The following is a 12,160-nucleotide window of genomic DNA, read 5'->3' on the forward strand; positions in this document are numbered from 1 at the left end:
AACTTATTTATTTTATTATACTTTATATCGACAATTTACCAAATACCATAATTATTGTACAAAACTTTCTACAATATATTTTAAGCTGACTTATATAATTTATGTACTGCAGAATTATGGTACATACCTACCTAGATAGAGTCAGTACATAATTAGTTGAACATACTTTTGAGTGACTTTAAAGAGTTTACAGTTTTATTTATTCATGATCAAAATATTGCTTGTGAAGTCAATGTAAGATATTATACTAGACATTTTTAGTCCTTTCCGTTTTTGCATCTAGTTGTACTAGCGTCCGATACTAGGATCGAACCTATTTAATTGAACGCAAATGGAGTAAATGCACTCGCTAGTGTATTTATAATGCGATAGTAGTGAACGAGTGGGAAATCGTCATTTGTCTCTCTCGCACACCATGATGTCATGGTGTATTTTTGTAAACGCTCGCCTGGCTGGGTCGCACGCGTGGTACGGTGGTAGTACTATTCGAAGTCTTTGCTCTTGCCCGACAATTGGTATTGGGTTTGCGGTTTTCATCATTACAACGGTATCGAAGAATTTTAAACTCTAATTAGGTTTGCGCTTATAGATCCTATGGTCTCAAGAGTCAATGGACAAGCGATAGGTTATGTTAAAGAGATCCTTAGATCCTCAACATAAAGGAGTATTTACATAGAGATAGGTTACCTACGCACCATGGTGCATTCGGGTACTAAAATTCTGGAAATTAACATACACACTACGTTTTTTCTAAAATTTGCTTAATTAATGGAACAGTCGGGGTCTATATTTTACGATGATTGTTTTGAAAGCAAGACAATATCTTTACGCTTTTAAAAAAAATTTACGGTAAATAAACGAGTAAATTTAAAGTCCATGATATATTTATTATAACGTATTGGTAAATTGATCTAGACAATTATAGCAATTGAAGTAATAATTCAATCGATTTGTTGGTTAGAGAGTAGAAGAAATATTTTTTTTAAAAACTTACAAATTTTCTCGAAATAGTGACATATCCATTGTCATCATCATTATCATCAACAACATCATTATTTAATACAATAAAGAAAGTTTCTACCAATAATTTTTGATTTTAAATACTTTGTGTAGATTGAGTGTTTTAATTATCTTTAAAGTTATGTATTAAGTAACTAACTAACTAAATACTTATACATTATAATTATTTGGTAGTTGCTACACCACTTCAACGCTCTTAGGATGAATAGGTATAAATGCATACATCCAATTTATTCTATGGATTACTTCATATCTTGGTTAAGAGGAGATTTTGGCATACTCTCAATTTTATCGGATCGATTGATCAATGATGTAATCTGATTCTATCTTGTTGCGCTCGTTTGTAGCACAATTACCATCATTATGTCATCTTTCGTAATTACGCGTAATTGTGTACTGTAATGCCAGTTTTTTTATATATCTTTTGTTTTGATAACGCTATTAAGTATTTAATTAATAAGAAAAATGTGAGATGTTGCAAACAAGTAGTCTTCAACTTCATAAATTGTATTGATAAAATAATCCATTTCTATTGTGTAGAAATCATAAATTACATCTGTTACTTGCTTATTTGATATATTATTAATGTTTTCTTTTATTTCTTTTGTTTGTTATTTTTTACACAAACCTTGGAAGATACTCAGTAGATGTACAAGCATGGAATCATATGTGTATTTCTTGTATAAAAATAAACAGAGTTTGCGTTCAAAGGTAATGACCAAATACAACTTATCTGATCCACGATCATCACGACACGAATGTATGGTCAATGGCCTGCAATGACATTGGCAGAATTTACAAAAAACAGATTTTCAAGGTTTCCAAACCACGTAGTGACCACATCATATTATCGTTGTAGCAGAGTGAAAGCTTTGTACACACGAGTGTACATCTACATTGAAGTTGCCCTTTTACCTTAGTCTACGCACTATTATTCTATCTATACCTGTAATAAATAATAATCCATTTTATCTTATTACCTTGTACATCATTAGTAGCGCAAACACTGAGACTTATGTGATATTTGTTTCCTAAGACATTAAGATGATTAATTATTCATTTCTCTTCCCGGTCCAACATACTTAGAATTTGAACGAGGAAAAAATATATACTACTATTCCAATATTCATAAAACTTGACTAGATTACACTAAGTATACCTAGTTAATAATATTTTTGCTATCTATACTTAATACTCATATTATAAAGAAGTAAAGTTTATGGTGTTTTAGGGGTTATCTCTGGATCTACAGAACCGATTTTGAAAATTCTTTTACTACTAGAAAGCCACGTTATTTGTGACTGTCATAGGCTATATTTTATGCCCATATTTTCACGGGAACTAGAACAACGCGGGTCAAACCGAGGGGCGTCGGCTAGTCGTACACAAAGTAGATCTATTTAAAATACGTAAGGGCCAACCTAAACAAATTAAACTTTTTGCATTCGAACATGATCTAATAGCGTAGATAAATTGATGCGTAAAACTCCGTTTGCCGAGTTCTCTCATACGATCGCCCGATAAAGGAGCCGAGCGATGACTCTACCCTGATTGAATTTACTGCCGCACTGACCTCATCAGTCATTTTTACGTTGTTTAATAATCACCGAACAATGACGGCTTGTTCGCTTTGTTCTCAGCTTAGAAGATTATCCAGGTTACCAATAAATTGCTGATTAACAAGCGTTTAATAGAGCAACGGGCACATGTTTATATTTTTGAAGTTTGTCGGCTATGTTGATGTTTTACACTAGCGATAACATTTTCGAAAACTGTAATCTGGTGCAATGAATGATGTAGGATAGGTCTCGAATGGATAATCTATGGTTGCAAGTGCATATCAGTTGATTCATCCATCCATCTGCAATCTACAACAATATTACCTATTTTTCGTTGCTTTGCGCCCGTTAACCTCAACCTCAACCATATGTTTTCTGTGACCATACGACTAGGTATTAAGGCTTATGAGCCTATCATTTTGCCGACAATAACTTCAAGCCGTGATAGCCCAGTGGATATGACGTCTGCCTGCGATTCCGAAGGGTGTGCGTGTAGGTTGCGATTTTAAGAAATTAAATATCACGTGTCTCAAACGGTGAAGGTGAAAAACATCGTGAGGAAACCTACCTGGGGAACATACCAGAGAATTTTCTTAATTCTCTGCGAGTCTAGTGCTAAAGTTTCTGCGACAATTTTCTTAATTTTCTGGGAGACTAAATGTTATATGGCAACGTTTATACTTATGTATCGTGATAGCTTCTGATGTGCCGCATACAAAATGTATGATACCGATTCTGTTCTGATGCGTCACAACACGACACGTCAGACAAATATAAATCCGGCTTAATTCTTTACAAGTCAGCCCTTGACTACAGTCTCACCTGTGATGATACAATCTAAGATGAAATCTGGCCAACTTGTTAGGAGGATGAAAACTCACACACCTTTCGGTTCATCACGCTATCATTGCACCATCAAACGTAAAAAAGAACTACGTAAACTTATTTGTAATGTAAGAAAACACACAGCGAAGCCCCTATTCTTATCTCGCGGGTCAAGATCGAACGCCCTGTCACAGTCGCGTCATTCCCCATCCACTGACAAATCCACTTGAAACTATCAATTTACCGATATAAGTCACGACTACAGTCTCGTTATTATTCTGTTCATTTTAATATCGAGTTATGACTCTTCTAAAAGGATTTGTTATAATAATGTGTTGCAAATGTGCGTTGGCTGGGATACGTTTTTTAACTGATTCAAATCGGTGTGATTGTGATTTACTGTCATCTGTTATTAATTTTGTTCCGTAAGTGTTGTGTTTTGTTTAAAAATGGCACGTGTGGATTTTATTCGTAGCAGCATCGTCAAATCAAAGCTCTACTAAAATTCTAATGTTTATTAAAATCTAATGATATGAGTAATGTGTAATTGTTATGTTTACTTGTATTGTATTCTGTATTCTACTTTGATATTACTTGGATGTGGCATTTACTTAACTGAACTAACTCTTGTATGACCTTTTGATTTAATTTCAATTCTCGCAACAAACTCGCAAAAGCGGAGTTATTTAGCTTCTTTTTCTATGCGATTATATCATAAAACTGTAAGTTATAAAATGTGTTATTTACCTAGATACCTATTTAGATATATACACCTTGGTGCTCTACCTTAAATCTAAGCTACCCTTATCCGAAACCGAAACGTGAACAACGATACTATACTTAAAAGTAATGAGTAATGCTCCATCAATCTAAGCATTCGATTTCTGTTTTCCCCGCCTCCTTCAATAGTTGTCTACAAGTCAAGAGATTATAAGCATCTTCTATGCAAGCGCTTTCCACCACAAGTTGCATCATCACTTACTATCAAGTATGATTATTAAAAAGGCTTTTATAAAAGAAAATCTTCTTGTACTTTTCATATAAGTAAATTTTTGACGGCCTCCGTGGCGCAGTGTTATGTGCGGTGTACTTACTAGACGGAAGTCCTGGGTTCGATTCCGGGCTGGGCTGATTGAGATTTTCTTGATTGGTCCAGGTCTGGCTGGTGAGAGGCTTTGTCCATCTACACGATGTCGTGTAGAAACCGAAAAGGGCGGGGATTTCATCCTCCCCCTAACAAGTTGGTCCGCTTCTATCTTAGATTGCATCATCAATTATCGCCAGGTGAGAATGTAGTCAAGGGTTAACTTCTACTCAAATAATTAAAAAAAAGTCATCATCATCATTTTTAACCCATATTCGGCTCACTGCTGAGCACGAGTCTCCTCTCAGAATGAGAGGGGTTAAGCCAATCATCCACCAAGCTGCCCAATGAGTATTGGTAGACTTCACACACACAGAGAATTAAGAAAATTCTCTGGTATGCAGGTTTCCGCACGATTTTTTTCCTTCACCGTTTGAGATATTTAAATTCTTAAAATGCACACAACTGAAAAGTTGGAGGTACATGCCCCGGACCGGATTCGAACTCACACCCTCCGGAATCAGAGGCAGATGTATCATGGATCAAAAAAAAAAGTTCATGTATTGTGATGCATCATAATAATAATCTAGGTAAACGGAGTCACGGGCGAAATCAAATTTGAACATAAATCAAAGACCGACATAAATTATGATTGCAATAGACTAATCTCAAATATAAGTACGGTCTGCATAACATGTAATGCTTAGTGTACACCTACTGATGGGTTCTCGTGGGAACACATCGGAGTCATAGACACCTACAGTAACTAGACTCCCAACTATTTGTTGTGTGGAACCGAACGAGCCAGGAAATTAAAGATAATATTTATGGACACACCTACATGATTGAACAACGAGCTCTTGTAGATAACATTTATCTCAAGTATTCTGCGTTCCCTGTTCAATGATGTCGTTTAATTGAAATATTAATTAATATATGTACTTACCAGTGGCGAAGGATAGAATTTAGATGAAGGCAAGCCGTCCCAAAGATAAGGGTTTAATATAACGTGATACAAACTTTGGTTTCTCATATATCTAAACACAGTACAACAATGAATGTGCATGGATTTTTGAATGTAACCCGACGGGAATAGGCTTGCATGAACTCTTCACCGCTGATATGTATACATTTTTTTGTATATATATTATTATGTCGTACTTATTTATGTTACATTTTTTGGCAATACTTAAATGACACAAAAATAAAGATTTACATTTTATTAATTTTTCATACTTCATTGGTCATGAAATAATTGAAAAAAAAAATAACCTAATTCGTAACGTGACCTAAGTACTTAGTACCAGACACAAAATAAATAAGTAAGAAATCGCGATTTTGATTCGTTTTATCGATTTTATCTATTGACGCTTAGGAATGACGATACGGCTAAAGAATGGCGAAACATCCGATGTAAATCTATACATACTTACATATATTTGTGTTACGCCAGCTCACATGATCAAGTTTACCGTCAAGCCTTAGTTTCAGTAAGTTTCAACACGTATATAAGTGAAAAAAAATATCGGAATATAGCGATGGTTTGATTTTTTTTTTACTTTCACATACCTATGCGTGCTGTAGACTTGACGGTAAACTTGATCGTGTGTGGCTGACGTTAGAGAACAGTTTATCATTAGAATTCGATTTGAAACGCGGTTTCGTAATTGAACATATTTTGTGACTAAGGACTGTGAGTCAATCATATATCAAATGTATACATTTGTAGTATCGTATTCAAATATAACACAATTTTTGCCCGCGGCGTAATATACTGAAAGGCCTTTAAATCTAGTCCAACATTCAGAGCAAACACAACCTTAAGGATTGAGTATAAGGTTGAATTTACAAATGCGACTACTTGATTTGAGTGCCAAGAAGTTGTGTTTGGCACTCATTGAGTTTTTTGGTCGCTGATTGTGCATCCACTTTTTAATAGGAGATGAATGATTATAGTACCTATAGATACAGTATTTGTACATAATCATTGTATAAAATAATATAAGCGGTGTCTTTGTGTTAATATAATATGTATATATGAATTATTATTATCAATGGTTTGCCTTGGACTCTATTACGTATAAGTATCGCACGCTTTTGGTAACATGAACTAGACTATGAGACTGCGCTTAGTCTGCATTTAGTAACTGATCAGTCATAACATTCCTACCTGTTTAATTGAAACATGATACTCATGGAATTATAAACAATGTCTAGACTTTCTTATGAATACTGCTTACGTAATATAAATTTTGTATTATGTAAATTAGACGGGAAGCTGACACTGCTAATCGATTAATGCTTACTTTCCTGATACAGCAATAATTATAAAACGAGTTTTGTATAGATTGGCGTTAGGCGTTACTTTGCAGAAGTTCATAATAAATATTGAATGGATTTGTTTGTTGTGTGACATACTTAGTACAATGTTCAATTTCTCAATAGAACTTTTCACCATCTTACATACATCCTGAGGATGCCCCGAGTTGAATATATCTAGAGGATTTTTTTATAACTTTGCTAAGCTAGAGGATGATGTTTTTATTCGTAATTGTTTTGCAAAGAATGTCAAAATATATCAATAATTCAATGTTAACAATAATTTATTAAACCATATTTAAGTACATACATAATATATAAGAAGAGGACTCGTAGATTTTCAAGTCAAAATATTTATTAATCGTCCAAAATCTTACCGTCAAATTGTTGGAAAAGATACCTAAACTAATAACAGCGATGAATCATTTGAAATTATCATACCCGTATAAAAAATTCACTAATATTAATAGATCGATTAAATTAAACTGGTAATACCTACATAGAAATCTCTTAATACAAATTAAATGTAAATTTTCAAATAATCTAATGATTTTCTCGACTTCAGTGACTTCTTGCGACACTAATCTATTGCTTGTCCTATCTCTCAACTATAGGTTCAGTTTATTGATACATTAGCTCTGCAATTCTCTAGATCATCATAATCATCAGACGATGGACGCCCACTGCTGGGCATAGGCCTCTTGTAAGGACTCCCAAATACCACGGTCTGGAGCCGCAATCACCCAGCGGCTCCCTGTTATCCTCCTAATGTCATCAGCACCCCTAGTTGAGCAACTGTGCTTGCACATTGGGACCCCAACGTCCATCGTCTCGGGAGTGTGTGTGTTCGCGACACGTCGAGCTATGTCGGTTCTCGTGTTTGATCTGATCACACAGAGATACTCCAAGCATATCTGTGTGCCTCTGAGCCTTCTCACGAGGCCCATAATTAGCGACCAAGTCTCATTACATAATAAATCCAGAAAGTAGAATAATGTAAAATTAACTCCCATTGCACAAAGAACTCTGAATAAAATAATTTTGACGTTGACTTGAAATAATCACGGTAAATGAGGATGTGATTAAAAACCATTCGTATGCTGATAAGGTTGTTGTTTCCAGGGAGGTGGCGCACGCTTGGGAGTGCCGCATCGGCCCGCCCGACGAGCCGGCGCCCGCCCACCGCGTGCAGGGCCTCTTCAACGATATCGAGCTGTATCCAACTAAAACTCAGGGTGAGTGTCATCTTTGGCTCTTCACTACAGGGCCAGGCCTCCTTATACAAGAGGGGATAATGAGCTTAGACCTACCACGCAGCTCCATGCGGTTAAGTAGACTAAGGGTTCATTTACACTAGCAGCACGTTGCCAACCACAAAGACAACTGCTACCGACGACTGCAGTGTAACTGAACCCTAAGTTAAAATTGTATTTTCGGAAGAAGCTTTGGCTTCGCAATAGTGATTTATATAGATTTGTTGCAATTGACTATTATCATTATGGTTGACTCGACATTCCACATGGCGGTAATATCATGAGCAAGGACTAAGTATTTTGATGCTTTTTCTTTTCGGCTTTTCTGGATTATCGTCATTTCAATACCGACAATTACGTACATGTAACAGATCGTACCTATAGTAAAGTATCTGAAAATCGATAAGGCCATACTAAAGAGTATGCTGTTGATGTATTATCCTGGCTACTTGATTAGGTCTGTGCAAACAACGGCTTTATTGTTACTACATGATTATTATCTGCACAATATTTGAATCCAGGGTACTTTTCGATTGCTCACAGATAAATAATCGATAGTGTAGTGTTTATCTTTCTTTGACGTCATCGATAACATAAAAAGTTATTACTACAGTGTACTCTCTAAAACATAAAACTGCGACAGAGGCTTATTTGTAGATCTCGACAACCTGACTTTATACAAGAGATGCCATGAAAAAAAAAATGCGGGTTTGTTCCGTATGTTACCAATTTCATTCGCAATGAAGCTGAAGTAGCAATGGGCGAGGTATATATGTCGAAGAGCTGATAAACTGAGGGTCAGAGGTACTGGAATGTCGACCCAGCAACGGGAAGAGCAGTCTTGGTCGACTGATGACATCAAACATGTAACAGGGAGTCGCGGAATGCATTCAGCTTATGACATGGGTGTTGAAAAGTCCTATGTCCAACCATGGACGTCCACCGGCTGACGATGATGATAATGATGAAACTATACAAAATTCTGCAAAATCATTTTAGTCGTGTCTCATAACTGTGCCTCTACCTCATTCATCACTCACACGTGTGCCAATTTTAAACTCGTTAGCTTATTAACGTCAACAATTGCATATTCGCAGAGTTGAACTGTTTACTCATCTTAATTCTCGCAACTTTTAACCTTAATAACTTCCAGTGGCCCGATTGGTCACCGATCGCTATCTGATAAAGGAAGGGCGTCATTGCTGAATCAGCGCTATAATCAGATTAGTTTATTTTAGATACCAATATTATTAAATCACAATGTAAAATTATAATTGCAGGTGTGATGTGTGATAAAGATGATTCCAGGGTTTCTTTAGTTCTTCTTCTTCTTTATTCAAAACTTTCTTCCACTTTTTCAAAGTATTATTCAAAATTTTCTAACTCATTTTTACTGTGACTTTGCGGTTTTATAATAATACTAGTAGACGCCGCGCGGTTTCACCCGTGTAGTAACTCTTTCTCCTCCTCCTCCCCCTCTTCCTCGTTCTCGTAGGAATACGGGGATAAAATATAGACTATAGCTTTTTTCGATAAATGGACTATCTAATGCTGAAAGTATTTTTAAATCGGTCCTGCAGTTCCTGAGATTAGCGCGTTCAGCAAAAACAAACAAATAAACAACCTCTTCAGCTTCATAATACTAGTATAGATTGAAATAAAAAATGCAATGTGTTCTATTCCAGTCTATAATTTGTCTTTATACCGAATTTCATCTAGATCCGTACAGATTCGTATGTGGTTGAACAACATCCAATAGTATATTATCTATCCAAACTTTCGAATTTATAATAATAGTTAGATTCTCTCTAAAGTCTGCTAAGGTAACTTTAATTTGGTTAAATTATATTTTATTGGTTAATCTTCACCATTGCTTTAAGTGTTAAACGTCTATTGTTAGATTCATTCGTAAAGATTTGTCTAATGTGATTTGATTTTGACTTTTAGCCAGTTCGTGTGGTTCATCTCACATTTCATCGACGTATTGACCTTCACCTTGTGCTCATCTAATTATCCATTACTGATTAATACTCATAATGTAATAATGGCATTAACATCAATGGCGAGTACATCACTCAACTGCGGTTCGCGGATGATGTAGTCATCATGGCACAGACTCTGGATGACCTTAGTACCATGCTCAATGACCTCAGCAGCGTTTCTCAACAGGTGGGCCTGAAAATGAACATGGGCAAAACAAAAATAATGTGTAATGCTCATGTATCGCTCCACCCAGTTATAGTTGAGAACGCTGCACTCGAAATTGTAGACGAATACATATACCTAGGACATATGATCCAGTTAGGTAGGTCCAATTTCGAGAAAGAGGTGAACCGTCGAATCCAACTCGGCTGGGCTGCATTCGGGAAACTTCGCGACATCTTTTCGTCCAAAATTCCTCAGTGCCTGAAGACAAAAGTCTTCGAACAGTGCGTGTTGCCAGTGATGACCTATGGTTCCGAGACTTGGTCGCTAACTATGGGCCTGATAAGAAGGCTCAGAGTCACACAGCGGGCGATGGAACGAGCTATGTTAGGAGTATCTCTGCGTGATCGAATCAGAAATGAGGAGATCCGCAGAAGAACCAAAGTCACAGACATAGCTCAACGAGTTGCGAAGCTGAAGTGGCAATGGGCGGGGCACATAGTTCGAAGAGCCGATGGACGTTGGGGTCCCAAAGTGCTGGAATGGCGACCCCGCACTAGTAAGCGCAGTGTTGGCCGACCCCCCACCAGGTGGACTGACGACATCAAGCGAGTCGCAGGGATTCGCTGGATGCAGATGGCTCAGTATCGTGATGTTTGGAAGTCCCTACAAAAGGCCTATGTCCTGCAGTGGACGTCCATCGGCTGATATGATGAATGTAATAATATTCATTGAAATGGAAAAAAATATCCCGCTATTTGTAGGTTCAAAAACTACAAATCACAAGTATCGATTAGTAATAAAACATTTCTATTAGTTGGACGTATAAGGCCATATGTAGACATGAACCTTCAAGAACTACAAGTATTGATCCTTATCTATACTTACCTAGTTTTTAGTCATAGGCAATTCTAGTTTAAAACAATTATTGAGATAATGATTAATGAGTTTGCGAGCAACTGCTGACACAGAAACGTAAATATATGAGTAGTCGCCATTATTTAATGACTAAGAAGTATGAGGAAGAAAAACATACAAAAAATATATATCATCAATCATTACTTACATACGAAAAAGTTTGTATGAATGAAGATTTGGCTGATTTTCATTTTTAACGGTTGTTTTTTTTGGTTTTGTATACAGTAAGTAGTTATCGTAACTTCTTATTGTTATCATTTATGAGTATACCCTAATTTTTGTTGTACTATGTTTACCTACTTATCTATTATTATAAAGGTGAATATAGATTTATACATTGAAGAAGAACTAGCAAGGTAGTTTTAGTTATAAAAAGAAATACGAGTGAGTGATACTAAAAGGAATCAAGTTTTATTAAATCATTCACAGTGTCATTGCCATTCATTGCATTGAATGCTAGCGAATTGTTCTCAATAACTTCACTACAATCGGTTGATGTTATCACAAAGTGGCCGACCAATATGCACGTCATATAAAACAATTTATGGGCCGCATGGGGTTACGCCCCATTGTTAATTTAAGCCCCATAAATCACGGCGATCACTCACGCTTTATATGCCTATTAATACTCATTACGATTATTTTATGGTGATGTGAATAGTCTACACTCCTTTTGCGTCTGCTCGTTGTTGAATTGGGCTGTGATTTGGCTTAATAGTTTAGTTGTAAAAGGTTTATTTCAACCCGGATGTGAACTTTTTTAGTCTTGATGTACGATCTTCAACAACCATAACTTCAAGTTTAACTTTATCATTCAAGTATATAAGTTTATAACTTCATTTTGTTTAGGATACGACCAACTAGATTAGTTTGCAAATAAGTCCTCTACTTCTATGTCATGAACAGTATTGCTAAAGCCTGTGCTAGGAGTAGGGTTGAACCGCTCCTCATCACTCCACTCACTGCTAGAGTTCCTCAAACTTGGAGCGTAAGATATGCTCGTGTATTAGCTTGATCGTTAAATTTGTTCTGTGGGT

At 36.2% G+C, this 12,160-nt stretch overlaps 1 protein-coding gene across 4 annotated transcripts in view; it reads left to right on the plus strand.

Annotated features, from left to right (window-relative positions):
- LOC112043347 (uncharacterized) overlaps positions 1-12,160 on the plus strand; it is a 97,444-nt gene that overhangs the window by 44,563 nt on the left and 40,721 nt on the right. For all 4 annotated transcript variants that reach the window (XM_024078727.2, XM_052881261.1, XM_024078722.2 and 1 more), the window contains exon 3: positions 7,930-8,042. In XM_024078727.2, coding sequence (XP_023934495.2) covers positions 7,930-8,042 — 113 coding nt within the window. The remainder of the gene's footprint in view (positions 1-7,929; positions 8,043-12,160) is intronic.

The sequence above is a fragment of the Bicyclus anynana genome, chromosome 4, assembly GCF_947172395.1.
Source record: "Bicyclus anynana chromosome 4, ilBicAnyn1.1, whole genome shotgun sequence".
Taxonomy (NCBI): Eukaryota; Metazoa; Arthropoda; class Insecta; order Lepidoptera; family Nymphalidae; genus Bicyclus; species Bicyclus anynana.